The following is a 26,940-nucleotide window of genomic DNA, read 5'->3' as shown; positions in this document are numbered from 1 at the left end:
GAGAGGGCGATGGTATAACCGTCACTTAAAAAATTACGAGCTAAGATCTCTACTTGACTTGATGAAGATGATTCCAAGTAGCTAATATGATCCCTAAACAATATTACAACCATTTTTTCTAATTGCTGTCTATTATTTGCTCCTCTAATATCTATGTAATCTAACTACGTGTATTTCTGTGAGAAAGAAAGAAGAAAAAAAACCGGTTTTTGTCTTCATGTTCTGTAATTTTTTTTTTTTCTTTCTGGGTACTAAACGTAAATTCCCCCTCACTCACCTTATCCCCTCTCGTTTCATACTCGAGAACAAGCCTCTGGATCCTGGGCTTTTCTTTCAAAACAGAGACAGCATGAAATGAAACTCATCCTTTTTCAATATTCAAGTGGTTGTGAATTCAAGACAGGAAATTTGAATCCCTGACTTCATAGCCGGAAGGAATAATGGCGGCGACACATCTGTGTGAGTCTCCTCTGGTGAAGCATCATCACCCTTGTGTTTCACTGTCACCCCTGTGCTCTTCTAAGCTTTCCCATACCCTCCTAGACCTCAAAAAGTCCCACTTGGGTACCTTTTCTTTCGGTGGAAAAACCTTTCAAATGCCCAAAACATCAAGAATGGCAAGTCGAAGAAGGCGACGAATGCAAGCAGTGGCTTCGTTGGGAGGTTTGTTAGGTGGGATTTTCAAAGGGACTGACACTGGCGAGTCCACGAGGCAGCAGTATGCTTCCACCGTTTCTGTCATCAATGGCTTGGAAGCTCAGATGTCTGCACTCTCCGATTCTGAGCTGAGAGAAAAGACACGGCTCTTTCAAGAACGTGCCAAGCAGGGCGAGTCTTTGGATTCTCTTTTACCTGTGAGCATTTTGAAACTTTGTTGCTTCGTTTATTATATCTTCTATTCTCACTTTGTGGTGTTCTCTAGCATGGTAATTAAACATGGGTTTTGTGTTTTTGAATGTGTTTATTGCTCAGTCTGGGGATGCTACTGAATTGTTGTTGTTGGATAACTATTTTAATGATGATTGTTTGAATGATCGAACCAATTCCTCTAAGGTGTAACTGTGGCTTACATACTAGTTTTTCATTTATAGTTGAAGTGCTATATTTGCTTTCAGTATATTTATAACCAAAGAAGCACTACCATTTCAGGAAGCATTCGCTGTCATAAGAGAGGCTTCGAAGAGGGTTTTAGGCCTTCGTCCCTTTGATGTCCAACTCATAGGTAGATATCCTTCACTCTCTGCATACTATCCGAATCTTGCTCAATCCTTCCCGTCAAGATAGTTGAATGAGCATTCAATTAAGCTCCTGCTATTATATCTTTGTTTACATCACTCATTGTCGCAACAGGAAAACCACCTTTGTGCTAAAATATGTATATGATTGTGCCTTCACTTATCGGATCTTACTTTTTGATCATTTAGGTGGCATGGTTCTTCATAAGGGGGAAATAGCTGAAATGAGAACCGGAGAAGGAAAAACCCTTGTTGCTATCTTACCAGCTTATTTGAATGCATTAATTGGAAAAGGTGTTCATGTTGTTACTGTCAATGATTATCTGGCCCGGCGGGATTGTGAGTGGGTTGGTCAAGTTCCTCGTTTCCTTGGATTGAAGGTTGGCCTAATCCAGCGTATGTCTCGTTCTTATATATTTGTTGTACCTTGCATTCTGTTTCCTTCTATATCCATTTTCTATTGGTTGATATGTAGGAGCAAGACTAGCTCCTAGAAACTTGGAAATTGATCAATTGAGTGCTTGATGCCTCACTCTTCCTGCAATTTGAAAGTCTAATCATTCCCAGTCTACTTCATTTTAATATTCTGGAACTTAATTTTTCAAAAATAAGATTATTGAAAATATTATTTAGAGCCTAGTTCTTGGTCAGTTATTGTTTGTTTGCAAGTTTACTGAAATTTTTCTAGGAGCGGGTGTAAACTGAAAATTGTTGCTGGTTATTGTTTCTACATATTGCTTGTTTTCTAATTAAGATTGAAATAATTACCTAACAACTGGATGTTTTCCGTGAGCAGAGAATATGACAAGTGAACAAAGAAGGGAGAATTACTTATGTGACATCACATACGTTACCAACAGTGAGCTTGGTTTTGATTACTTGAGAGATAATCTGGCCACGGAAAGTAATTCTTGCTTTATTTGCTAGTTCCGTCTTATGTTACTTTGTTGTGAATAATTTCAATCCATTTGATGTTTAACTATATTATTCTAGCTGAATGCATTTCTTCATATGTACAGAGTGTTGAGGAGCTTGTCTTGAGGAACTTCAACTACTGTGTAATTGATGAGGTTGATTCCATCCTCATTGATGAAGCAAGGACACCTCTCATAATATCTGGACCTGCAGAAAAACCTAGTGATCGGTATTATAAAGCTGCAAAGATTGCCGCAGTCTTTGAGCAAGAGATACATTACACTGTAGGACTGCTGTATTATTTGAAAGCAGAAGTTTCTCTATTTGAAAGGATTCATAGATTCTAGGTGCCTTTAATGGTAAATTAGTTGTTCTAGTTATATTCTTACCGAGCTTTTTGTTGCAGGTGGATGAAAAGCAGAAAACAGTTCTGCTCACAGAACAGGGTTATGAAGACTCTGAAGAGATTCTGGGTGTAAAAGATTTATATGATCCCCGAGAACAGTGGGCATCTTATGTTCTGAATGCAATAAAAGCGAAAGAACTCTTTCTTAGAGATGTAAACTATATCATTCGTGGCAAAGAGGTTCTTATTGTTGATGAGTTTACAGGTCGAGTTATGCAGGTGATTAGTGCATTTTTTTCCTTAATTTTTGTTAGAAGTTGGCAAAATAATTATCTCCTTTTTAATAGTGGTATATAAACTAATTGCCATAGGTACAAATAAGGAAGGTATAAAAGTCAACTATACTAGTAGCTATTACAACTAATATACAGCTAATTAACCTTTTAGCCTATTCTGGTCTTTACTCTTAACACTTTCCACGTATCAGAAAACATTTTTCATGTAGAGTTATCTTATAAAATTTGCAATTTGCAGTATATTGACTTTCCTGTGGCAAACATTAAGGTTATATTTGTTAATCTCTCACGGGGCAGGATTATAGTGGCTTGTTATTTGTCATTTAGGGGAGGCGATGGAGTGATGGACTTCACCAAGCAGTTGAAGCAAAAGAAGGTCTGCCAATTCAAAATGAAACTGTAACACTGGCTTCAATTAGCTACCAAAATTTCTTTCTCCAGGTTGGAGCATTCTATCTCTCATCTCAATAAGTGTTGCATCTCTAGAAATTTATGTTCTTGAAATTAATTAATTAATTTACCTGTACAGTTCCCGAAACTTTGTGGGATGACTGGCACTGCAGCAACTGAAAGCACAGAATTTGAAAGCATATACAAGCTTAAAGTTACAATTGTGCCAACAAACAAGCCTATGATTAGAAAGGTATGCTATACTGTTCTAGCATACCATTATAAAATGATGATACTAGGCTGTAAAAATTGTACTACAAATATGTACTCTTATTTCCATTTCTCATATATAATTGGTTTAATAATTAGGTTTGAATACCTTGTATAAAAAATATAAGTAGATTTGCATAAGAGGTGATGGTTTATTTTACTATAATTGGGTACAATGCCTTTCAAGTTTCTCATCATCTCTTCAATCTCTTTCTCAGGATGAGTCCGATGTAGTTTTCAGGGCAACTACAGGAAAATGGCGGGCAGTTGTAGTAGAGATTTCTAGAATGCACAAGACAGGTCGTCCTGTACTTGTTGGCACAACTAGTGTTGAGCAGAGTGACTCGTTGTCTGAGCAGTTGCAAGAAGTTGGAATTCCCCATGAGGTGTGGTCTCCTCTGTCATTATGGTTTAAGTTCATTACTTAGGGATTTTGTACATATAATTAAATTATTTGATGTACAATTGAGAGTGAAGTTAATCTTTAAATGATTTTTGTTTCTCTAACTTTGGATAATTTTATTTAGAAACTGTAGAATACTATATGTCCTTTGTGAGAGGAAATTTAGTATTTTTGTTTTTATTTTTATTTTTTTATGTAGGTTCTCAATGCAAAACCAGAAAATGTGGAAAGGGAAGCAGAAATTGTAGCCCAAAGTGGTCGTCTAGGGGCAGTGACCATTGCGACCAATATGGCAGGTCGAGGAACTGACATTATCCTTGGGGGGAATGCTGAATTTATGGCCAGGTTGAAGCTTCGGGAGATGCTTATGCCAAGGTATCATCATCTGAGCTTCAAGAATATTTTTATTTTTATTTATTTTTCCTGTAAAAGTTTACACCATTAGACATCCAGTCTGGACTCCTAGTGCTTAACATGTTGGAAACTTGGACTTAAATGTTTACCAGACATCAATACCGCCTAGAAGATTGTTAGTCGTAGAAAACAATTACTAGGACTTTAGCTCTTAAAAATTCAATAAACATCAAATATTATTTCAACATTGAACATTTTACTTCCATTCTACTTTAGAGTCTTCAGATCTTTTCTTATTATTTTTTTCATAAGAAACATACTTCCATTAAATGAAAATGAAATAGTACATAACAGAGGACAAACATAGTCTGTTGATCAATGCCTAGGAAACATGTTTTAGAGTATTGAGAATAACTTGCATTAAAGGAAGAATCAATTACCAGAGTTTATTTGAGTCTGTTGCATGGGGTCTTGTATTCTGGCAATTATAATAATTTATTTTCAAATACTCCTCAGGCTTTTGTTTTGTTTTTGTTTTTCAAAATTATCTACGGTTAAACATACATTTCATTCTGCTTATAATTTTCTTGCAGAGTTGTTAAGCTAACTGAAGGCGGTTATGTGTCAGTGAAAAAACTTCCCCCAAAGAAAACATGGAAGGTGTGTTTTTCCTTTTTGTCCTGATCTGTAATTTGTTTTACTTTAGGCACAAAAGTTCAGATATTATAAACACAAACTCGCATTGTTCAATGATTTTATTATCTTGAAACTCAGAATGACTTTTCCAGGTGAATGAAAACCTATTTCCGTGCAAACTGTCCAATGAAAAGACCAAGTTGGCTGAGGAAGCTGTAAAGTTAGCTGTTGACACGTGGGGTCAGAGATCATTAACTGAGCTTGAAGCAGAGGAGCGTCTATCATATTCTTGTGAAAAGGTGAATCTTTGACGCTTATCTGGAATTTCTCTCCTTATACTGCTGGTTGGAGATGACTAAATCTTTGCATTTGTTAGGCCCCTGCTCAGGATCCAGTCATAGACAAACTGCGGAGTGCCTTTCTAGAAATTGTTAGAGAATACAAGGTCTACACAGAGGAAGAAAGGAAGAAGGTTAGTTTCGTTCCACGAAATAAATTTTCTCCAACTCTCTGTATCAGTCTTGATTATGTTTTTTATATTTCTACATTTCTGCAGGTTGTGTCAGCTGGTGGGCTTCATGTTGTGGGGACAGAGCGCCATGAATCTCGCCGAGTTGATAATCAGGTTTAGGTTTTGGAAAGATTAGTTATACTGTCTTCAGTTAGCTCAGGCTCTTCTATGACTTGTTTTCAGTTGAATTTCCTTGTTTTCTCAACATGCTTTAGACATAAGAGTTTTCCTGCCAGAGAGCATGCCTCGAAATTGATTTTAGTAATTTGTATCTATGTAGCTGCGTGGTCGAACTGGCAGGCAGGGGGACCCTGGAAGTTCTCGCTTCTTCTTAAGTCTTGAAGATAACATCTTTCGTATATTTGGTGGAGACCGTATTCAGGTTTAAACTTTGATTCTGGGTTTCTAATTGCTAATGCTGCTGTAGGCCTGTTAACAGACGATTGTTTTTGCAACATGTAGGGTTTAATGAGAGCTTTTAGAGTTGAGGACCTACCAATTGAGTCCAAGATGCTGACCAAAGCACTAGATGAAGCTCAGCGGAAAGTGGAAAATTATTTTTTTGACATCCGAAAGCAATTATTTGAGTTTGATGAAGTCTTAAACAGCCAAAGAGACCGTGTCTACACAGAAAGAAGACGGGCCCTTGAATCTGACAATCTCCAATCGCTTATAATTGAATATGCTGAACTAACAATGGATGATATCTTGGAGGTATGTGGGCCAAGCAATTTTTTTTTTTATAAAAAAATATGTTTTTTATAAAGATGTCCGTATCTGATTCTTGGGTCTGTGAAATCATTTTGTTTATAAATAGGCAAATATTGGTTCAGATGCTTCAAAAGAAAGCTGGGATCTTGAGAAGCTCATCAAGAAACTTCAACAGTAAGTTGCATCTTTCAATCTCTGTGCTTGTGCAAAAACTGTAAAGAAAAGATTGTCGGACGAATCATGGTGCATCATGTCTTTCTTATCGTACCATGCAATTACAGAATGCTGAGTTTTTAAATTCTCTCAGAAAACCTATTACTGTATAAAAGAAGATTAACTATTTAAATTGTTGTAACTGCCAGAGTTTTGTTAAGTTCTATATATATGACTTTTTTATGCGAATTCCTACTTTCTTGATGAAGGTTGCTTTATGCATGAAAAATCTTCTTTTTATGTCAATTCTATGATTTATCTCCTTGTTTGATTTGGCTCTTAAAAGATTTCTAATGGCAACATATTTATTTGGCTTTAGATATTGCTACCTATTGAATGATTTGACACCAGACTTGCTGAGGAGCAAGTGTTCAAGTTACGAGGATTTGCAGGACTACCTTCGTCGCCGTGGTCGTGAAGCATATTTGCAGAAAAGGGTCAGTATAATAAGTTTCCGTAAGAAGACATTTCCAGATTATTGGGATTTTTTTGATCTCAGCACACTTGGAGTGATGTTTCATTATAATTAGATGGGGAAGCTTATGCTAATTATGATTACGATTCTGTTAAATGTGTGAGCCATGAATGAATACTCTGACATATAAGATAATCACAACTTGCTGCTGAGAACTGTGAGTAGCTCTTTGAGAAGTTAGTTTTGTGACCATTCCGAAGTTGAATATGCATAATGGCACACCAAGTCCTACAACTGATTGCCATCTTTTGTTAAGACTAGTCTTGGGTTTGCAAACTAGGCTTGATAGTGATGTTCTGAGAGGCATATAATTCTGCTAATTTGTGTTCTGCATGGTATCAGTTCCTGATATTTTTGATCTGTGTATCAGGATATTATCGAGAGCAAAGCACCAGGCTTGACAAAGGATGCTGAAAGGTTCTTAGTTTTGAGCAATATTGATCGCTTGTGGAAGGAGCACTTACAAGCACTTAAGTTCGTTCAGCAAGCTGTGGGATTACGTGGATACGCACAAAGGGATCCACTTATTGAATATAAGCTTGAAGGCTATAATCTTTTCTTGGAGATGATGGCACAGATAAGAAGAAATGTTATATATTCCATTTACCAGGTGTGTATTAAATCAACACTTATAACTTTTTCGTCAGAAACATGTTGGTCAAACATACCAAATTTTCAATTCTGATTTTGTTTTCGGTGTTTTATTATTTGGCAGTTTCAACCGGTGCTTGTAAAGAAGGATCAAGACCAAAGAGAGAATAAGAGTTCAACAGAAGTTGTCACAAATGGTAGGGGTAATAATAACCCGGATCCAGTTAACGCCATTGAGTCTTCTTCAGCAGCTGCGACCCCACAATCTAGTGCTTGAAACCTACACACGGTTATTCCCTGCAGAAGTTCAAAAGGAAGAGGTCCAGAGATGGAAGCATCATTCCATTATGTTGATTGGTATATATTACTGTACAATTTGTTGTGAAGTACAATTTTGGAGTCGGGGTGTAAAATCTCTAAAACATTTTCTTAAAAATAGAAAAAGGGGGATGGGGTTTTATCTACTGTATTATTACAAAAAGGTGGACCAAAGATTGAAAAATTTGTTGTAACACTTGGGTGTGGGATGCAAGTACATTGTTAATCATAATGAGAAGAAATTGTAAGATTACTGTATTTCTTCCATTCATTGGCTTGATTAGCTTAGTGCTGACGAAATTAGGGAAGGATCTTGATTGTACTGGATTTGGACTCCACGGAATCAAGGGCAACAGGCAATGCGATTTCAATCTGGTTTTCAAGTAATGAATGTACTGCATTAAGAAGTTCTCCTGGCCTTTTGGTTGCCACTAGCCGCACAAATGGTTTAAGTGTGAAACAACCTTGTAGAGCTATGAAATTGAAGATTCCTCCAGACATCAAGTAATTCAAGAAATGGCAAGTAATATGTAACAAGTTAACTACACAGTCAGTCATTCATATGATTATTTGGACAAGCCACTGGAACATGACCAAGGAAAGACTGCTTTCTTCAACATCTAAAAAGGAAAGGAGGCTCATCTCTGGACTTGTCCATGTGCTGTTGTAAGCATTGGAGTCGAGTTGAGGCGTTCAATTCCAAGTTGAATTGTATTGCCGCGGAGAATTTCCTCAATAAGTTGATTGATGGCATTTCCTTTGGCCTGCAGACAATTTAGAATGTTTCAAAGGAAATGCTTTTGAGTTGGAGCACAAAATAATAGAAGTCTAAGTAAGAGGGGTTTGAAGTGACAGAGAGAGGCATATATATAGACTATAGTTTACCTTAACTCCAATGGCAATGGCGGTTTTAAGTTGAACAAGTTGACCCAATCTTAAAGAAGCTCCCTTGTTATCTTTGAGAAAGATCAAGGGGACCTTCCTTGACAGGGCCAAGCTTGGCAGATGCTTTGACAGCCATCGTGGATTGCAATCAGAAGCTATCAGAACAGCCTGAAGCCCGATGTATGGTGCTTTAGTACGATTAGAAGCTAAGCTTGGCGCCACCATTGGTGTCACTGGTGGCATGCGTTCAAGGACACGAGTGACTTCATTCACCCCTATTGCAAATTGTTGCTACAAAAATATACAGAAAAAAAAAAAAAAGGTATCAGTTTATTATGAATGATCAAACACGAACACGTAATCAAGCATACATATATGATATGATGATCTGAATCCAATTATACAAACCTTGAACCACATCTTTTCGGGTAAACAATTGCTATCAAGTCTTGCTGACTCTATCTTTCTGTGAAAAACAAAAATAGCATTCAAGTTAATATTTTAGATATTTTAATGGATAATATTGTATCAGTCAAAGTTCATAACATAACGTAACCTCTGAATTGATTGGAACAGACGATCGAGACGTTCCCCTTCATAGCAACTGCATGTAAAGAAACAGAGATTAAGTAAGTTAACAACCTATTTGTCGTTAAAATAATTGGAACGCAAAAGGGCCACACACCCAACCCAACCCAACCCAAGGTAAGGACCCACGTACTCTTGGTCTTGAGACTTGGAAGCGTTGATGATGCGCCCTTTAGAGTCTTTGTTTCTGGGTGGCATGTTTACGCACACTGCCTGCTTGATGAAAGACCTCAACCAGCCTGCTCAACGTCTTTACCAAAACGGAAAAGAAAAAGAAGCGAAATTCTATACTGAGGGTGCCATAAGCCTTAATTCAATGCCCCAGTGGAAAGCGCCAAGCGTTGGGCCTACAGACTCAGAGATATTGGAGACCAACAAAAGGCACCAAATTAGCGGTAGCGGGCCCAGAATCCTCTACATCTTCGGAAAGAAAATCTAAAGGCTAAAAATACCGCATCTCAGCTCATAGTGTTGTTATTAGTTCAAAAAGGAAAGGTAAGGATATTTTTACCCTTAGTTTTTAGCCTTCTCGCAGTCTTGTGAGTGCGGAAAAAGAATTGTGAAATGTCAAAAAATTGTAAAAGGGCTTTGACTTGTAGACAGGTTTCAGGTTCGAATCTCATGCATATTGGTTGTGCGTGTGAGAAACCTCTCTCCCCTGTAATTTAGACTATCACTTATATCCAAAAAAATAAAAAAGATAACATGTGTTGAAAAAATAAAAGATAGTCATTAAAATTTGCATGCATGTCATCTGTATCTGGATTCTACTATCACTTGATACTACTACATGATAAGAATAGCCTCCACAGAAGTTTTCTCATATGAGGAAGAAATGTTAACAAAAGATGACATTTTCATAACAAAATGGCATTATGCATTGCCATTACTAAGGTTCACGTTAATGACAAATTTCCTTGCTTTGCCTGCTTCTAGCGCCCTTATACGCAACAAGTTCAATTATGAATTGATTGTCATTTATTAATGTTTTTTTTTCTCAAAGAGGGAAGAAAGTGTTGCAATTATGCAAGTCGACATCAGTGGAAAGACTTGAACAACGTAAGTTAAGGAGAAAGAGATGGTAAATCATGAAAAGAGTAGGTGAGCTGAGCTAGCATTCATGCGGTGGGAGTCAAATGACAGACATTGATATCATGCTTTAAAGTTTACAACCACCAATTTGTTCACTGGTTGTGTTTTGCTTGGGCTAATGTGGCATAGGATACCTCAATACTTTGGAAACCTCTGCTTGCCCTTTTTCAGAATGCTACAGATTACGACCACACTTCCCTCTCTGTCTCTTTCTCTTGTCCGGGCCTTGAACCTTGTCCCCCTTTTTTTGGACAATTCTTTTCTCTCAAGTCTTAGTTGATGGCTTAAATTTCTATGAATTCCTAGTACTGCAACTACTTGATGGATTAATAATGCACATAAAATTTACATATAAACATAATACACAAGTCAAATTATGTTGCTTCATCTAAACACTTACTTTACCTTGTTAGGAAGGATTAAGAATAATTCAATTTGGCATGCTTGTCTGATACCTTAACATATAATATTTAATGTATAATAATAATAACAACCTCCTCAAGTGACAGAAGGTTATATACATAATAACTGGAAAACTCATCGAATAAAATATATGAAAAATTATCTATTAAGCCTTGTGTTATGAATCATGATTTAAGAGTTGGAAAACGTAAATGATATGAGACTCTGCAGACAGTGAAAATGTGATTGCTGTCTTGGTAGCTTGTTTTGTTTCTGATTTTGCTAGGAGTGGACAATAAAAAAAAAAGAGTGAATTGGTAAAATTGACCGAACTGGATGGTTTGGTTCGGTTTTTATTTTAACTTTTGTCTATGTTTATATTCAAACTAAACCGAACCAATTCTCCTAGGATTGAGAAAACCGAACAGAACCAGTCCCTACCCATTTAAAAAAAAAACATTACAGTAGTATTAGTATCCCCTTATATACAATCATATTTTTCTCCTAACCCTAGTGCAAATGGCATGCCTCACCCTCTCTCATGTCTCTCATCTATATCTCAACTCTTTCATCCTCATCGTAGATCTAAGAACTGATCTCACTCCTCAAAATAGAGTGTCTTTCACTCCATATCTGAGCAAATCTCACCTCTCCAGCCAAACCCCTGCCTCTACACTCCGAGCAAAACATGAAATGGACAAATCTGACGAATGGACCAAAAAGGGTGTGATTTGGCTCTGTTAACATCACGCAAGTTCAAGGGAACCAATCTGAACCGAAAGTGTGACTACAATTTAGTCGGCCAAACCGAATTGTACTCGCCCCTAATTTTTACTTAATTTCTTTCACTGATTCACTAATCATATAAACCTATTTTGTTTGGCCAGACTAATCATATAAACCATTGAACTACTATTTTCTTGTGAGTTAAAATAAATGTTTACAAAAAAATTAATTTTCAAACTATGAACAAAAAGATAATAAATTCCAGGTCAAAATCTCAATTGGGTCCAATTGCAGGAAGCACAAGTTTTAAATAAAGGAAGTGAAAATGGAAATGAGGATTAGACAAGAGAGTATGAGGAGCGTGAGCAATGGCAAAGTGGCAAGCAAAAGGAGAGTGTATGTCGGTTTTGCTTGGTTAATCCGCCAAACGAATCACGTTGTTTGGTCTTGTAACTTGTAATCTTTATTTGTAATTAGTATTTGTTGCCCTGAAAAAAATCAAAATCAAAATCAAAATCGAAAACAAAAACCCCAGTAGGCAGCAGCAGCATGCGGTGGTCCAGGTCCAGCAGGCATCCACCACCAGCCTAATACCCCAATCCCTGGGCTTGTAGCCTGACTTTTGTTCGTATCCGATGTCGCACGTTGCAGGTATGAAACTCTAATTAAAGTTTAAACTCCCAAAAAAAGCTATGAACTGTGTTTATATTATTTACTACTTGTTACAAGTACAGACAAAAACTACAAGAAACAACAACGCCAACAGAAAAAGAGAGAGACTTTTCAAAAGAGAAAATCATTCATGAGCAAACAAATGGAATTTAATTTCTCAGTCTTTGACTGGTAAATTCAATGATCCTCTAAGTTTGTCACATGAATTTAGATGTGCATGAGCATGACAGAGAGCCCATCTATCACCATGCCAAGATATTAAGCTTTATTCTTGATGATGAATTTCTGAAACTCTCTCTCTCTCTTCCCTCTTGTTCAGCAGGAATCAGGAAAAAGCCAGTGTCAGTGACACAGTGGGCGTGGGTGCTCCCAAAAATATACTAAGAATCAGAAGCACAACACCCCAGCCTCCTTTTCTTTTCTGGGTAGCCTCCAGTTTTCATCAAAACTTGCTACTGCTCTGCTTTGAGTCTCTGACACAGAGAAGGAGAAAGTGACGTATTGGAGAAGCTCAAGTCAACAAAAGCATAGGGGACCTACTGCTTAATTTTTGGCGGGCAGCAACGGTCACTTTCAATGATTTTATGTGGGTGGTGGTGGCTTTCTCCCTGACCCATCTAGTCACTCTCTCTCACACACTTGCTTTGCCTGTTTGGCTTAGTTTGCCTATTTTACCTATTGCCCGTGATCTTCTCAGTTTGATCTTTCATTTCATTTTTAACCAACCCTCTCAAGCTTTCTCCTTTTCGTCTCTCTGCCTTTGCTTGTTGCTTGTTTGATCACAAGCAAGGAGATTGAGCTGAGGCGGACACAGGCTTTCTCAAGCTGCTTTGGCTGTAACGGCAAAAGCAGATCTCAATCATATGAGGAGATCTTCTACTGTGAGTTACTTTTACAGATCATTTGATTTCTCCCTTCTTCTGGTTATATAAAATTTCCCTTTCCTTTTTTTCTTTCTCAAAATGGTTGCTACTTTTGTTTAGAGTTTGAAACAAACATGATGTTCTTGGATTAATTAGTAGCATGTATCAGAGAGAGACTTGATTCATCTGGTTTCTGGCTCAATTAAATATGAACAAATGCCAAGATCTAATTTAGCATAGATGGTCTCTCTGTAATCTAAAAACTTGAAATTTACAACTTGGTGTCCTAAAATGCAAAAAATCAGGCTCTTTCCATCTCAAATTGTTGTACATCTGCCTTACTTTTTTTTTCCTTGGCCTTTTGCGCTGCTAGATCAACATACCCTGACTAAAACCAATAACTGCATATCAAAAGGCCTATCAAGGCTGAACACTCAGATTCTATAGTTGACCAGCTTTGGCACTAATCTATGTCCAAAATAAATACATGTTTCAGCTGGTGGATGTGTTTCTCCTACTTGCATTGTTCAGTGGTGCTCCATGGGCTGTCAAGGGCAGTCCACATTGCAGCAAACGGGCCAACACAGGAGAAATTCGACCTCACAGTGTCACTATCACTGAATTTGGCGCTGTTGGAGATGGGGTCACTCTCAACACAAAAGCCTTTCAGAATGCCATCTTCTATCTCAATTCCTTCACAGACAAGGGTGGGGCCAAGCTTTTTGTCCCAGCTGGCCGGTGGTTGACAGGAAGCTTCCATCTCATCAGCCATCTAACCTTGTGGTTGGATAAAGATGCAGAAATTCTTGGATCAACGGTAATCTTTCACCCTCTTTCCAAAAGTTAAAAGATGCAATAAAGACTTTGGCTGATTAATTGCAATCTGCCCTCTTTGGATACATTTGTCCGCCCTCTTTTGATTCGTTTTGGCCACAATTAATCTAAAATAGGCTCCTTAATACAATGTACTGTAAGAACCTAATTCACAATCCCACAGATAGAATATTGTCCATACCAGAGAGATCTTGTCTGAAATGTAATCATTACTGCTAGTCCCAAAGGGTAACTATTTTCAATCTCCGGATAAGAGTTGAGCTCCAAGTTCGGTAAGGTAGTGCCATGACCATGTGGGCACAGGACTAATATTTTAGCTCATAATACTAAGTAACTTCTTCTGGAATGTTCCAGAACTCTGATGACTGGCCAGTTGTTGAACCTTTACCATCATATGGTCGAGGAAGGGAGTTGATAGGTGGAAGACATCAAAGTCTCATTTATGGACGCAATTTGACGGATGTTATCATAACAGGTTGGTAATATAAGATGAGAATCGTCTCACATGTGCATTTTGCTTGATTTATTGATGTTGCTGTTCTCCTCATGCAGGTGATAATGGGACTATCGATGGCCAAGGCAGCATCTGGTGGAATTGGTTCCATAACAAAACCCTGAATTACACAAGGCCCCATTTGGTGGAATTGATGAACTCAACTGGGATTGTGATCTCAAACCTGACCTTCCTAAATTCACCATTTTGGACCATTCACCCTGTATATTGCAGGTTAGTTTTAGCCACAAGGATTGAATAACATTTTTCTTCCTTGTTTGGTAGATTTCAAGTGTTTTCAGTATCATATTAAAACTAAGGAAAAAGGGAAGCTTTTATGAATTAGAGGGAGAGTTGAGACTGTTTTTCTGGATGAACAGCCATGTAACTGTCCAGAATGTGACAATCATTGCTCCTCCAAAGTCACCAAACACGGATGGGATTGATCCAGGTGAATCACCAAAATCTCCCTTTCTATGTGAAGATAACATTTCTTTTTCTTGTTTCATTTACATATACGAATTACTCATGGTTGGTCTTGTCATATAACTCTGTCTAAACCTGAAGGGTCCCAAAATCCACTCATGGTTGTTTGTAAACGCTTATAGAGCAAAACACTAATAGTTTTGCATGCGTGGATCAAATGTTGATCCTTACCCTTAAATGTGAATACTGGCGTATCTTTCATTGTTGTGGATTCCTCATTCTCCCACTTGAAAATTGCTTAGTGTCAAATAAGCACATAATACACTTTCACTCCTGACCAACTGCGTCAATTTTAAACTATGTTTTAGCTTCGTTTAGTAGTTGTAAACTATAAGCAAACAATTTTGTTCTTACCCGTCCATTTTGATGCATCCAGACTCTTCTGATAATGTCTGCATTGAAGATTGTTATATTAGCACTGGTGATGATCTGATAGCGATCAAAAGTGGATGGGATGAGTATGGTATTTCATATGGTCGTCCCAGTAGAAACATAATCATTCGTAGGATTGCTGGGAAAACTGAAACAAGCGCAGGAATTGCAATTGGAAGTGAGATGTCTGGAGGTGTGTCAGAAGTTCATGCAGAAAACCTCCATTTTTTCAATTCTAAGACAGGTATCAGAATAAAGACCTCCCCAGGAAGGGGCGGCTATGTGAAAAATATCTTTGTATCGAACGTGACCTTGGATGGTATAGATATAGCTATAAGGTTCACCAGTCACTACGGGGAGCACCCAGATGAGTTTTATGACCCAAATGCCCTCCCTATTATAGAGCAAATTACTTTTAAAGATTTCGTAGGAAAGAATATCAAAACTGCAGGTCTCCTAGAGGGTTTAGAAGGTGACACTTTTCTGGACATTTGCTTATCCAATATTACCCTTAATGTGACCTCAAAGTCTCCATGGAAATGCTCTTCTATTCAAGGATATTCTGACTTAGTTTCTCCAGAAACTTGTGAGCCTCTCAAGGAGAGAATCTCCCCTGAGCATTACTTGGATTGTTACTATCTATCTGATCACATATGGATTTCAAGTAATCAAAACAAAGGTGTTCAGTTTCTGTCTTGGTAGATTCATGAAAGTTGCCTTCTGTGAATGTTGAAAAAAATCGATTCCTGCCATTTCTCAGTGCAACAGCCAATTACATAGCTGGAGGATATAATTGCGCGACATAAGAAGTTGAGTGGAGTTGCCAATTTGTGGTTTGTACCTTGCGGGATGGTACTAAGAGAATGAGTATATCTTGTAAGTTTGTGTGCAGTAACAAATAATTGAGTGATTTTGTCATAAATTGGAAATAGAAAAATTTTGTAATTTCAAAACACGCTTTTTTCCCTCTTGCTTTTCAAGTTATACAATGGAAAGAAATTAACACACACACACAAAAAGCACTTCTCATGTTGCCGGGTCCAGGGTGCATCTCATCTGCAAATGTGATGTTGTCATATTCATTACCATCCAAATGATCAGAGAACTAACATAATATTAAAGGCAAATTTCTTCAACTTTATTGAAGCAACATTCCAGCAATAGTGATTTTATTGTACTTCAGGATCTATTCTTCTTGAACACTAACAGATACAAATGTTAAACATTAAATAAAATAACACTGCTGACTACTCCAGAAAAAAGCTTTGTGCACACACGAGCTTGGTGATGAAGCCAAATTCTAGGAAATTTCAGTTTGATGCAGGGCAATATGTATACCATCAACTTGCATTTCCATGGAAGTAAAATTACATTGAATGGGCATTTACCATAAAACAAAAACAAAAGTTACATTCAATGGGTGGTGTAATAATTTTAACAATGCATGTAAACGTTAGTCTCCGAAAAAGAAATCCACATATGATATCAAGAGCACACAGGCGATGAATGATTCTTCTCAAAGGCTGAGAATCTAGATTTTTGTTTTAACACCCCTTCCCTATCTTGGGGATGCCTCAGTACCGTCCTTCTTTATAACAGAACATAGAACCTGCCTTGAGATGTAGGTCTCCAGCTCTCTGGACACCTCTGTCAATTTCAAGTCAAAATTGTTTCTGTACTTTTGCTGTGGCGATGGTACAATGCCAGAGAACATTGTTGATGAACCAGAAAACCGCCTTCTTGGGCTTGGAAACCTTCCGGGTGACCCTGGCATCCACCCTTTGGATATAAGAGGTGTTAAGCCTGATCCTGCTGTGGCCGTGTTTTTATCTGTGAGTGGTCCACATTTTGTCTCCAATGGTAGTGGTTTCAGTGGATCCTCTTCTGTAGGAGGCTTCTGTTTCACAATCCTTTCTCTGGCCTTCTCTGCTGCTATCAGTGCTTTCTCCTTGCTCAACTTTATCAGTCTCCACGGGTCAATGCTGACACGGAAGCCTTGTTTCACTGTTGAGGTGGACGGCTGAGGATCTCCGTCAATTCTTATGGACAGCCTTCTGGTGTTCTGAAACTTGGAATGTCAATTTATACAATAAGTTAGGCAGATGGACTTGTGTGCCTTCCCAAATCTGAAGAAACATAATTATGGAAGGCTGTATGCCTGTATAAGATATGTGACTGTACCTGAGTTACCCCTCGTCCTCTGCATATAAACCGTGATATGAATGATGGCTTTTCAGGTGAATCAAAATCACTACTCAAGTCTGAGGAGAAATCTGAATCATCAAATGGATCCATTTCTATAGATTGGCTCTCCTCTTTCATTGCCAGGATATAGTCATATGTTCTCATTCCCTGCAGCAGGAATATATTGTGCACAATATTTTAGTGAGAAGGTGGAGCAGGTTTTACCAATTTCGCCTCATGAGATACTACCCTACAATGCTACTGTGAAACTGGCAATTGGCAAACGAAAAGGAGTGCTGGGTTATTGGCAGATTAGAATTGCGAAGTACCTTCCGTATTAGAACCACATGAAAGAAAAAAAGCTGTCCCATTGCTGCTGAACCATAAGCTATCATTAAAGTTAGCAAGACCTGCAAGATTTTGATGAAGTTAAAATGAGTATATGAGTGAAGATTGCTGCAATGGAAAGTTGAGACAACGTTAACTAACTACCGATATCGTTGCAAGAACGCCTCTTGGGAAGTCTACGTAGAGTTTCCTCTTCAGCTCCTGCTCTATTCCATTTTTATCTACGAAGCACCTGATGAATATTGCAATTGCAGTTGCTCCTTCTATGATTAGCTGTGTCAGCAGAAGCAGTAATTTTTTTATACCATGGACTTGGTGAACAAGAGGTGAAGCAAACAGATTGAAATCTCAACTTGTTGACTGAGTTTTAATTCTCAAAGAAGCCAAAGAGACAAAACATGGAACTTACCAATAACAGAACGAAAATCATGAGGAGAATAAATGTGGTGTAATTCTTTTTCCCGACGCAGTTGTTTAACCACTGGAAAAGAAAAACAATTGAATTTGAATGTGTTCTCAAAATGAATACGAAGCAAACAAGGATAGGATTTCTCACCCTGCAGTGGTGATCAAAGCCATCAACACAACGGTTGCAGGTCCTGCAGTGTTTGCTGTGTTTTTTCACCTGAAAATAGAATTATATTATAGAAATACGAAATCAATGTGTGCCCGTGCGCTGACGTGAGAGTGAGATAAGCTCGTAACCTTACCTCAAAATCGCAGAGTGCGCAGAAGGAGATGTCGTCTTCCCTTAAATCGGGAGAGACCGCGTCTTCTTTCATGAGGACAAAGGGAAATGGGAGCAATGGATCCAACTGAGCGCCGGTCTTCCACGGATCGAGATACCTCCTCCTTATGAAAGTCCTGAGGATCTTTCTCTCCATTCTTCTAAAGAACCTCACTATAATCTGCCCCAAAATGAACCCGTAATTGAGCTTTGGATAGCCTTTGCGAGCTTTAGGTTTCTTCTTCCTAAGGCTGGTTTTGTCAGTTGGGTCAGTGGCTGTGCACCTTATGAACAGGAACATGACTGAAACAGCCTGAATTTCAATATGAGAATTCAGATGTCAACTTGAGCTTAAGCTAATATTGATATAAACTTGAGCAAGGTATGTATATAAGAGAAGAGTAGAGAGTAGTATAAAGTACCACAAAGGAAAAGATTGTGGTGACTGTGATTTCGGCTATTCTGTTTCCCAGGAAAAGTCCAAAGAATGTATAGAAGGACACCACAAGAAAACTGTAAACTGCAATTCCCACAATCTGCATTGCATTCAAATGCATTTTGTTTTAGATAGACTGATAGAGGTCTTTGTCTGCAACCAAACCAAACCAGAAAAATAAAAACAGGAAGAAAATACCTGCAAAGGGTGGAAAGGGCGTTGCCAGCCATGGCGTCTCCTATTCATTTGTCTTACCAACAAACAACGACACTAGCTAATTTGCAAATTGTGAATGCTCTTCTTCTCCAAACAAAAACACTGACTGACTTTCTCTCTCTTTCTAATCCCAATCTTCTTCTTCTTGTTGTTTTGTTTACCTCACACTATCTCAACGGTCGACTATGGTGGCTTGGCATGGCTTTTGAAATTTGAAATTTGCTGGCCCCACTCCCATCACCTTCTTCTCCCTCTCGGTAATTATAATTAGTCCTAAAGTTTGTGTGGCGTGGGGGGCCCACTCCTATGCAATGCGGGGCCTCACTTCTCCGTTCCGTTGTTTCTTTCGTGGGCTTCTATATTATTACTTGGGTTGGGATTGGGAGTTTGAGCGCGCTCCTTGACTTAAAAAACCCTGCCCCTGACCCTGACCCTGACCCTGACCCTGACCCTGACCCTGCCCAACCCATAATATAATAAAGCTAGAAACGAACTTTTTCTTTTTCTTGGTCAATAAAATCCCTCAGTGTGTGCTTGTCTATGCTATGAGTTCAATTCAATCATGCATCACCTTTCTTTTGATCCCTTTCAGGGAGGTACGTAATCAAACTGCTTGTGATTTCAATAGTAAACACTTCAATTACGCTCCAATTTTATTTTTATTCTAATTTTAGATCGTTAGTAAATATTTTAATTGAGTACTACATATCATTTCTTCTTGTGGAATCGAAAAATAAGCCTTAATAATGGGTCTTAACTTTTAACTTTAAAAAATTTGTGATCCAACATGAGTGAAAAAATATGGAGACCTAATTGAAATATGGACCAAACTACGTACCATGACAAACGCAATATTCTTAGCCTATTAAAAAAAACAAAAAAAAATTAGAACTTTAGAGATTACTAAAGGCTGTCTTTTACTTATAGAGATTGGCGCATCAACGACATTGACATATATACATATATCAAACCTAAACACTAGAAGAAAACAACATTAATAGTGGCACAAGAGGGAGGCTAACTGCACTATCCAATGAGCACCGATAATGCAGTTAGGCACCCCATTCCATGCCCCATATGTATCCATGGCCATGAACAATGTTTTCTTGTAGTGAAATTCAAGAAAAAAACTCCAGATTTCTTGGGCAGAAAAAATTTGAATATGTAACATCTTCATTATACTCTATCATCTCATTCTTTATATATAATTAACCTTTTATTTATGTATAAGGAAGATGTCTCATCAAACTTGATGATCAGTAATACAACTCGTATAAGCATAATTCACATCTATATTTACAGGTGCGAAACAATATTATCTAAGCCCAACTCGACTCCCAAACATGAACAAACAACGCCCGATCTCCGAACAGCCAGTTGAAATTAAGTTCATGGCATATAACACCCTCATGAATCTAAGATGGATTGAAAACAAAACATAGCTAGCTAGTGACCCAACAGGACATATGAGTAAATGATTAGTTGGCGGAGAAAGTGGTGCAGGACTGAGGAAGCTGTGGGGATACAGGCTGTAATGATCAGGATCGAACCCCAATATTAGCACTAGGAGGGGAATTATTGGTACTTGCAACTACTCCTCTAGCTGCATTATTATTAGCGATGTCTCCATCATTAATATTAATGCCCCCTTGATGGCCCTGGTGGGGGCGGGGTGCCGCCATAATAGTTGAGATGGCCTCAGCTAGGGCTGCAGTGAAATTGGGGTCAGAAGCAATGGCTGCACTAACAGTCTCAATCATGCCACTAGAATGAGTACTAGTACTACGTTGGCCGCCTGATAGCGACAGTCCAGCAGATGGTGGGGGTGCCTTGTAATTAGGAGGGAAATACATCGGGGCTTGGATGGGATGCCCCAGCCCACCCATAAGCTGGTGATAACCATGCAAAGGCAGAGGAAATGTGGATGAGGAAGGTGGCGGGATTCGGTGGAATTGCTGCATGGGGCTCTGAGTCAAGTCCAGCGTGATGGTGGGAAATGGTGCAGAGGCTGATAATGTAGCCATGGACGAAGCGAAGAAGGGCAGCTGGGAATTAGAGAAGAAGCCAGAATTTGCTAGATGATGATGATGATATTGGTGAGCTTCCTTGCTTGTAGTTGAACCTGATAGCAGCATGGCAGCTGCTGCTGACGTGGTGTTGGCCATGGCTGTGGCTGCTGGAGGCAGAGGGTGGCTGTGATTTCCTTCATAAGTGGTTATGAGAATGGTTTTGTCCTCAGCCAATCTTTGCACCTGTTTGCGAACGGGGCATCCATTGGCCATAGTACAACGGTAGTAAGCACGTGGGCAAGGGTTACCCTTTGCCATCTTTTGACCGTATTTCCTCCATTGACATCCATCGCTAATCTGCATATATTTATTTCCACAAACATTTGCAAATTAAGAAACCATTAGTTGTTGGATTCATATCACAAGTCAATTATTGAAGTCACGCATTGTCAAACTGTCTTGCTATGCTAGCCAGACTGTGAATATGTACCATTGATGTGGTCGAAATTCACAATATTGCAACATAATTAGCATTTGTATGTAATATAAGTTTAGCAATAGAATGATTGAGTTCATGTGCAAAACTCTCATATATGAATGTATATATTTAGTTGAGTACAAGTGGTTCAATGTACATACCATAGGAGCTTCTGATCTCGCTCGTACGGAAACCCTTGCCTTCCTAAAAGGAACCTGATCAGCCACTGGAACTTGATCAGTACTACGTTTGGGCTCATCATTATCATCATCTAATAAATTGGGATCGCTACTTTTACTGGTATAATTAGGGGACCCCAAACACTGAGATGAGCGGTCAAGAGCTTCTTCCGCACAATTAATATTAGTTTGCAGCCTCCTCTGATATTGGTCACGCTCCGTTGACATCACCTCTATATTCAAATTTGATGGAGCAAATAATGAGAAGGCTTCATGATCAGCCGGTGTCTTTCCAGAAGAAAAGGCAACTGATGGATCGCGGACATGGTCTATTGCAGCAGCTGCAGATGGCCGTGGATCCATGAATTGTCTGGCCAACATGCCATTTGCCTCACACTTAATCTGTTGTTCAAGAAACCATGCCTTACGTACTGTTGTGATCAAATATTTACTTCATATTCTTTATATTTATGCTGGAGTACTGGTTTTACAATGTTGTTGACTTTTTAATAGAATAATGGGGTGCACATCTCGTTCATATAGGTATTATACATATTGATCTCAAGCACGAAACCAATATATATGGGTAATGGACATTAGAACACCGCCGCACTTGCCGTAACAGGCCTAAACCCTGATATATTAATCCTGTCAATTCATAATTTTATATATAACAGGAGGATCATGTTCATCACGTATATGCGATAGCTCTAGGGAGGGGACAAGATTAAAAGTAAAAGTATAAACTTAATATACCGGCTCTCGTAGTCTGTTTTGTGCCTGTTTCTGCATTGCTATGAGTAGCTGAGCTTGCAACTGGCTGTAACTTTTGGTCATTTGGTCTAACGTGGTTTTGAGCTCGCCATTTTCTTCATGTAGCCGCTCTAACTCAACTTGAAGACTAGTCATCAGCTGATGAAAAGTTACCAAGTTACGATTTAATAGTATCAACAATTAATTAAGATAATTGGAAATTAATTAGGAAACATATATGAGAGAGAAACATCAAATTCTGAAATGAATCGCGCCCCGGAAATTTATAATAAAAAAACACAGCCACATGTAAATAAATATGTGGTAAGACTAATCAGTACCTTGTTATTGGAATTTTGATGAATATCACTGGCAGATGTTGATGAAATTCCGGAATTTAGAGTGAGGAGATTCAATCCTGTCTGGCCATGGATAATATACAATAATTTGTGAGTAGTGATGATGGTAATTAGGTGGGTTTTGTTTAGATATAGATATATAAGATGATATATAAAAGAAAAGAACAATAAAAAGGAAGTATAATCTTACGTTAACTGCCGGAGGATTATTGTTGCAGTCTTGTTGGGGTTGACGACGGGGCTCCTCATCATCATCAGCATCATCATTCATGATATTATTATCGGAAAAGAAATCCATTTCTTTGATTTCTTTGGTTTGTCTGAAAAGTTGTTTGATTGGGATTGGGATTGGGATTGAGGGGTTGCTGCTACTAGTGTTGTTGGTAGCGTCAACAAGTAGACCATCATCGGAAACATTAAAGGAGCAATCGGGGACGGAGTGGTGGAAGAGTTTGGAGCTTATGTGATGACGACGGCCTTGTTTTTCCATGACTGCTATACGTACCGCAGATGACTTGCAACGCCCAGCTACCCACCTTTTCAATTTCAACCAACAATAAATAAAAGTATATCTATATATTGTGAGCCTTCTTTTGTCAAAATGAAATTTCGAACTTCCAAGTAATGGATATCCATAAGAGAGAGATTAGGACTTGAGAGAGAGAGAGAGAGAGAGAGAGAGAGAAAGAACTCCTTAGAAGGGGTCCATTCGTCCATATGGAAAACTAATAAAATTATTAATGAAATTAGGCTTATTATTATTGAGGCCTAGACTACACAACAGCCCTTTTTTTCCTTTCTTTTTCCTTTCGAGGGATAAATGACGTCACCCTTGAGCTAAGGGTGTAGGTGGCTGGTTTCAACCACCACAAGGAAAGGGAAGCCGCTGCAGCGCGGAGGAGGAGGAGGAGGAGGAGGAGGAGGAGGAGGAGGAGGGAAGGGTGAGAGTGTGAGGTTAATTTCAACTTGAAATATATATATACACACGTTATCTCTCCAAGTCTTAATATAGTAATTAAGGAAGCCGTGGGAAATGAGTCACCAATCCTCAAACGGAGTCACAGACGGTGGTTAGACCGAAGAAAAGAATTAAGTACTACTGAAAATGAAAACATATATATATACAAATTACAACACCTAATCCCACTGACTTCGAATTCCAACCTCATTCAGCCAACCCCTCACGTCAATGCAATGCTCTCTCTCTCTCTCTCTCTCCGTCCTTCAGCCTCGGCTTATACGTAGTTATAGTAATAGCATTTTAACAGCCAAGGCTATCCGCAACTTTATGGTTGGGGGGGTCAGTCTAATTAATACTGCCATGCTTGGTCAAAGCTGTAGATATCAAAGCTAGTTAGCTGAACATTTTGACTTGTAGGAATTAATAGACTAGGGTTTACCCATATTAGTTATTAGTATATCCATTAGATTAGAATGCTCCACCTACTCCATCTTCGTTAATTTCCTCCAATATTTACTTGCTTCATCGACATTAATGTATGCCTTTATCTTAATTGATTTTACCTATAATTTCCTCTACTGGATCGCCCAACTCAATACTCATCCTACACCCCCCCTCCTCCCTTCTTCTGCCCAACATTCTACACCACTACACTTCACATAATATAATATACCCAACCTTCTACATATCAGAATTGGTTGGTTTACTTTCCTTTAATCCCTAGATTTCCAAGATTACTACTAGCACCGACCACCTCTTTGGCTTAAATTTCTAAATAGCCAACTGCAACACTTAACTCCAGTTAATGTCCAAAAATGAATTCAACTCAGAAGTAGGCACGCCTTCGGTCTGGAGCATTATACGACATGTGTGGGATGAATCTACAAAAGGAGAGAACAAAGGTGAAGACCTTAGGCACTTGTGTGATACTAGCCGAAAGTTCTCCGATGCTTAAATTAGTACAAGTGTTGTGAGCAAAAGATAACTATTGATTTGAAACTATTGGATTGTACCATTGCAAGTAAAATTGCAGTTCAATTCAATAGATGCCAAAATAGTTCAATAAATTAAACTATTGAATGACCATTGTGAAATGTGTCAAATTCTTTATAAAATCTTACAAATAAAGGGTTAGATTTTCATGATCACATTGTGGGGCATAAGAATGACAAGTCTCGTTTAAATTAAAAATAGGCACACGTTCTTGAATACTTTTGTATAGTTGAAAGAAGGACCTAACTAATATTTCTTCTGAATACATTAGCATAAATGAAAGCAAAGACAATAATTTATTTTAATTTCCTATACGAATTCAACTTAGGGTAATGAATTTTACACTCGCATTTTCTCCTTATGCACTCTTTTCCCTTATCTGTGTTCCTTGATTCTCCTGTGATTTATTCAACCTAAGCCTAGGGAAAAAATAAAAAAATGAAGTGCATGGAGAGAAAAGCAGAGTGTGCAAATTGCTTCCCATATTTTATTATGTCTTAGGGCAAGATTGAAAGTAGGCCCTTTACTACAAAGGGTCACCCCTTGACAAGACACACAACTTATTTTGTAATTAAATTATGAATGAAACCACTTGTTGATGACATCAAATGTCTCCTTGTATTTTCTAAAGATAAAAAGTAAACCTCATGTTAATTTGTAACCTTGCTTGTATCATATATGTTAGAAAAATATTTCATTATTAAATAGTCATGATCACGTATTAATATTATGCACATCAGTTTAATTGGTCAAGTCAAGATGTGGAAAAGTGAAGTCATTGGTAGAAGATGCCTCATTTGACAATGAGAACACACAGCTGGAAGGTCGCTCTCTCTTGGTTATTCTACATTAATAATAGCATTGAGAATGATCTGAAGGTACGTACTTGTCTATATATATTTAACTATAAGAAAAAAACAAACATGTTATTATTTTCCTTGTGCATGTTTACACCTTCAAAGTCAATACGTACTATCACAAATATCTGGTGTTAGGTTCTTATTTCATTATCCATGTTTGATTTGAAGGGAAAAACAAAGACGTAACGACTGGAATTAGTCCTCAATCCTCCTCATCAGTGACTTTATTTCATCTTAAATTGAATTAGTGGCTTTCTTATCTTACTCTCAATCAAATTCAATGCATGATGCATCACCTTCACTTCGATAGCGGCAAGCAAACGGCATACGGAGTTGATCATGATTCAAGATCACATGCAATGCAAAGCAACAGGCAACCTGGTTTTTCTTGAGAGACAAAAATCTCAATAAAGACAAGAAAAGAAAAGAAAAGATCATGGAATATAATTATTCCTTTCTATTTTGTAATTGAGACAGCTAATAACCACCACCACCAGCAAGTCAACAACTTTTTACAATAAATTTTATATGCAGTTACAAAAGTTTAACTTTACATGTAAACATACTCAACTTTACAAAGTCTTAAACACTCAACCCTCATCAAGGTAGTTACAAGCCAAGAAAAGTGAACCAATGATAGGGTTGACAAGTCTCGGACAGAAACCCAGTCTAGGTCTAGAGGTAGTCGACATGTGTGTAATCTACACCAAAACGTAGGCGCGCGCGCGAGAGCAGCAAGCACATACCTTTCTTTGTCCATTTGGGTCAAGTCTAAAAATAATTAAGTTAAAGTACACGAAAAACATTTGAAACCATACACAACAAAACTATTTATCAAAGCATAAACCATTTGGTATGCTCACGCACTTGCACAAACATTTTTCAGGATCGTAATAACATTTTTCAGGATCGTACTAACATTATTTGGTAACCGATCCATGCATAATAAAGTTGTCGGTTATTAGGAACTATAACTATGGCCCGGCTGGCAAGGCCTTAGGGTTTGATGGACTGGCAAATCCTCAAGTGGTAGCAAACGATTCCGTAGTTGCTTTCAAAACTGCCTTATGGTTTTGCATGACTGAGCAATAGCCTAAGCCCTCTTGCCACGATGTCATGACTGAACAAAAGATATGCTGAGTTGTTTAACGTTGATCCCTGACCTAACTTAGATTGAGAAAATCCAAAATCTTTTTAACGAATTCTCCTATATATGCTTTTTGTGTTTTTTATTGCTTTGCTCTTTGTTTAAACTGAAAAAAGATTGGATGTATGTCGCACAAGAATGTTGTCAAATCTCTTGAAAACAAGGCAATAAAAGTGTATTCCATGCTTATGTGATGTGATACGGATTTCCAGT

The 26,940-nt window shown here is 38.2% G+C and overlaps 5 protein-coding genes across 7 annotated transcripts; 2 read left to right on the top strand and 3 right to left on the bottom strand.

The window, feature by feature from the left end:
• On the top strand, positions 194–7,917 carry LOC18788040 (protein translocase subunit SecA, chloroplastic). The gene is made up of 20 exons (XM_020559686.1): positions 194–854; positions 1,150–1,222; positions 1,425–1,631; positions 2,032–2,135; positions 2,255–2,434; positions 2,557–2,775; positions 3,120–3,233; positions 3,322–3,435; positions 3,671–3,838; positions 4,055–4,230; positions 4,803–4,869; positions 4,998–5,144; positions 5,222–5,317; positions 5,402–5,470; positions 5,637–5,738; positions 5,819–6,070; positions 6,174–6,241; positions 6,600–6,717; positions 7,126–7,365; positions 7,471–7,917. The coding sequence occupies exons 1-20, from the start codon at positions 441–443 to the stop codon at positions 7,621–7,623; spliced, it is 3,081 nt and encodes a 1,026-aa protein (XP_020415275.1). The 5' UTR covers positions 194–440; the 3' UTR covers positions 7,624–7,917.
• LOC18788014 lies at positions 8,041–9,838 on the bottom strand. The gene is made up of 5 exons (XM_020559687.1): positions 9,271–9,838; positions 9,106–9,153; positions 8,958–9,015; positions 8,550–8,840; positions 8,041–8,428 (listed from the first exon to the last, which is right to left on the bottom strand). Exons 1-5 carry the CDS (start codon positions 9,333–9,335, stop codon positions 8,303–8,305), a joined length of 588 nt encoding a protein of 195 aa, XP_020415276.1. The 5' UTR covers positions 9,336–9,838; the 3' UTR covers positions 8,041–8,302.
• Positions 11,750–16,044, top strand: LOC18788011 (probable polygalacturonase). Of its 2 annotated transcripts, none has more exons than XM_007221417.2 (7): positions 11,750–12,008; positions 12,349–12,910; positions 13,389–13,709; positions 14,081–14,201; positions 14,279–14,453; positions 14,600–14,670; positions 15,082–16,044. In XM_007221417.2, the coding sequence occupies exons 2-7, from the start codon at positions 12,893–12,895 to the stop codon at positions 15,777–15,779; spliced, it is 1,404 nt and encodes a 467-aa protein (XP_007221479.1). In that variant the 5' UTR covers positions 11,750–12,008; positions 12,349–12,892; the 3' UTR covers positions 15,780–16,044. The 2 variants fall into 2 exon arrangements, with proteins under 2 accessions (XP_007221479.1, XP_020416641.1); XM_020561052.1 differs by lacking the exon at positions 11,750–12,008 and adding an exon at positions 12,129–12,200.
• Positions 16,376–19,394, bottom strand: LOC18788100 (protein S-acyltransferase 18). Of its 2 annotated transcripts, none has more exons than XM_020558991.1 (9): positions 18,971–19,394; positions 18,759–18,872; positions 18,320–18,649; positions 18,166–18,234; positions 18,019–18,090; positions 17,754–17,882; positions 17,591–17,671; positions 17,259–17,429; positions 16,376–17,145 (listed from the first exon to the last, which is right to left on the bottom strand). In XM_020558991.1, the coding sequence occupies exons 1-9, from the start codon at positions 19,016–19,018 to the stop codon at positions 16,636–16,638; spliced, it is 1,524 nt and encodes a 507-aa protein (XP_020414580.1). In that variant the 5' UTR covers positions 19,019–19,394; the 3' UTR covers positions 16,376–16,635. The 2 variants fall into 2 exon arrangements, with proteins under 2 accessions (XP_020414580.1, XP_007221476.1); XM_007221414.2 differs by having other exon boundaries at positions 16,376–17,139; positions 18,971–19,393.
• LOC18788035 (probable WRKY transcription factor 47) lies at positions 20,186–23,619 on the bottom strand. The gene is made up of 5 exons (XM_020558719.1): positions 22,957–23,619; positions 22,749–22,829; positions 22,411–22,566; positions 21,637–22,056; positions 20,186–21,354 (listed from the first exon to the last, which is right to left on the bottom strand). Exons 1-5 carry the CDS (start codon positions 23,254–23,256, stop codon positions 20,527–20,529), a joined length of 1,785 nt encoding a protein of 594 aa, XP_020414308.1. The 5' UTR covers positions 23,257–23,619; the 3' UTR covers positions 20,186–20,526.

Source organism: Prunus persica, chromosome G3 (genome assembly GCF_000346465.2).
Source record: "Prunus persica cultivar Lovell chromosome G3, Prunus_persica_NCBIv2, whole genome shotgun sequence".
Classification (NCBI taxonomy): Eukaryota; Viridiplantae; Streptophyta; class Magnoliopsida; order Rosales; family Rosaceae; genus Prunus; species Prunus persica.
Note: the sequence above shows the minus strand (reverse complement) of the source record. Positions and strands in the feature narration are given on the sequence as shown.

What these genes read in the sequence shown, in the direction of transcription:
- LOC18788040 (XM_020559686.1), top strand. Translation starts at nt 441, where the DNA reads ATGGCGGCGACACATCTGTGTGAGTCTCCTCTGGTGAAGCATCATCAC. An exon ending in CAGAGGAAGAAAGGAAGAAG is followed by an intron (nt 5,318 to 5,401) that starts GTTAGTTTCGTT and finishes ACATTTCTGCAG; the next exon opens with GTTGTGTCAGCTGGTGGGCT. An exon ending in TTATATATTCCATTTACCAG is followed by an intron (nt 7,366 to 7,470) that starts GTGTGTATTAAA and finishes ATTATTTGGCAG; the next exon opens with TTTCAACCGGTGCTTGTAAA.
- LOC18788100 (XM_020558991.1), bottom strand. Translation starts at nt 19,018, where the DNA reads ATGAATAGGAGACGCCATGGCTGGCAACGCCCTTTCCACCCTTTGCAG. An exon ending in TGATTTTCGTTCTGTTATTG is followed by an intron (nt 17,883 to 18,018) that starts GTAAGTTCCATG and finishes CTGCTGACACAG; the next exon opens with CTAATCATAGAAGGAGCAAC. An exon ending in GAGGACGAGGGGTAACTCAG is followed by an intron (nt 17,146 to 17,258) that starts GTACAGTCACAT and finishes TGACATTCCAAG; the next exon opens with TTTCAGAACACCAGAAGGCT.
- LOC18788011 (XM_007221417.2), top strand. An exon ending in CAGAAATTCTTGGATCAACG is followed by an intron (nt 13,710 to 14,080) that starts GTAATCTTTCAC and finishes GGAATGTTCCAG; the next exon opens with AACTCTGATGACTGGCCAGT. An exon ending in ATTCACCCTGTATATTGCAG is followed by an intron (nt 14,454 to 14,599) that starts GTTAGTTTTAGC and finishes CTGGATGAACAG; the next exon opens with CCATGTAACTGTCCAGAATG.
- LOC18788014 (XM_020559687.1), bottom strand. Translation starts at nt 9,335, where the DNA reads ATGCCACCCAGAAACAAAGACTCTAAAGGGCGCATCATCAACGCTTCC. An exon ending in TCCAAGTCTCAAGACCAAGA is followed by an intron (nt 9,154 to 9,270) that starts GTACGTGGGTCC and finishes CTTTACATGCAG; the next exon opens with TTGCTATGAAGGGGAACGTC. An exon ending in CTGTTCCAATCAATTCAGAG is followed by an intron (nt 9,016 to 9,105) that starts GTTACGTTATGT and finishes TGTTTTTCACAG; the next exon opens with AAAGATAGAGTCAGCAAGAC.
- LOC18788035 (XM_020558719.1), bottom strand. Translation starts at nt 23,256, where the DNA reads ATGGAAAAACAAGGCCGTCGTCATCACATAAGCTCCAAACTCTTCCAC. An exon ending in ATAATCCTCCGGCAGTTAAC is followed by an intron (nt 22,830 to 22,956) that starts GTAAGATTATAC and finishes ATCCATGGCCAG; the next exon opens with ACAGGATTGAATCTCCTCAC. An exon ending in AAAACAGACTACGAGAGCCG is followed by an intron (nt 22,057 to 22,410) that starts GTATATTAAGTT and finishes CTTGAACAACAG; the next exon opens with ATTAAGTGTGAGGCAAATGG.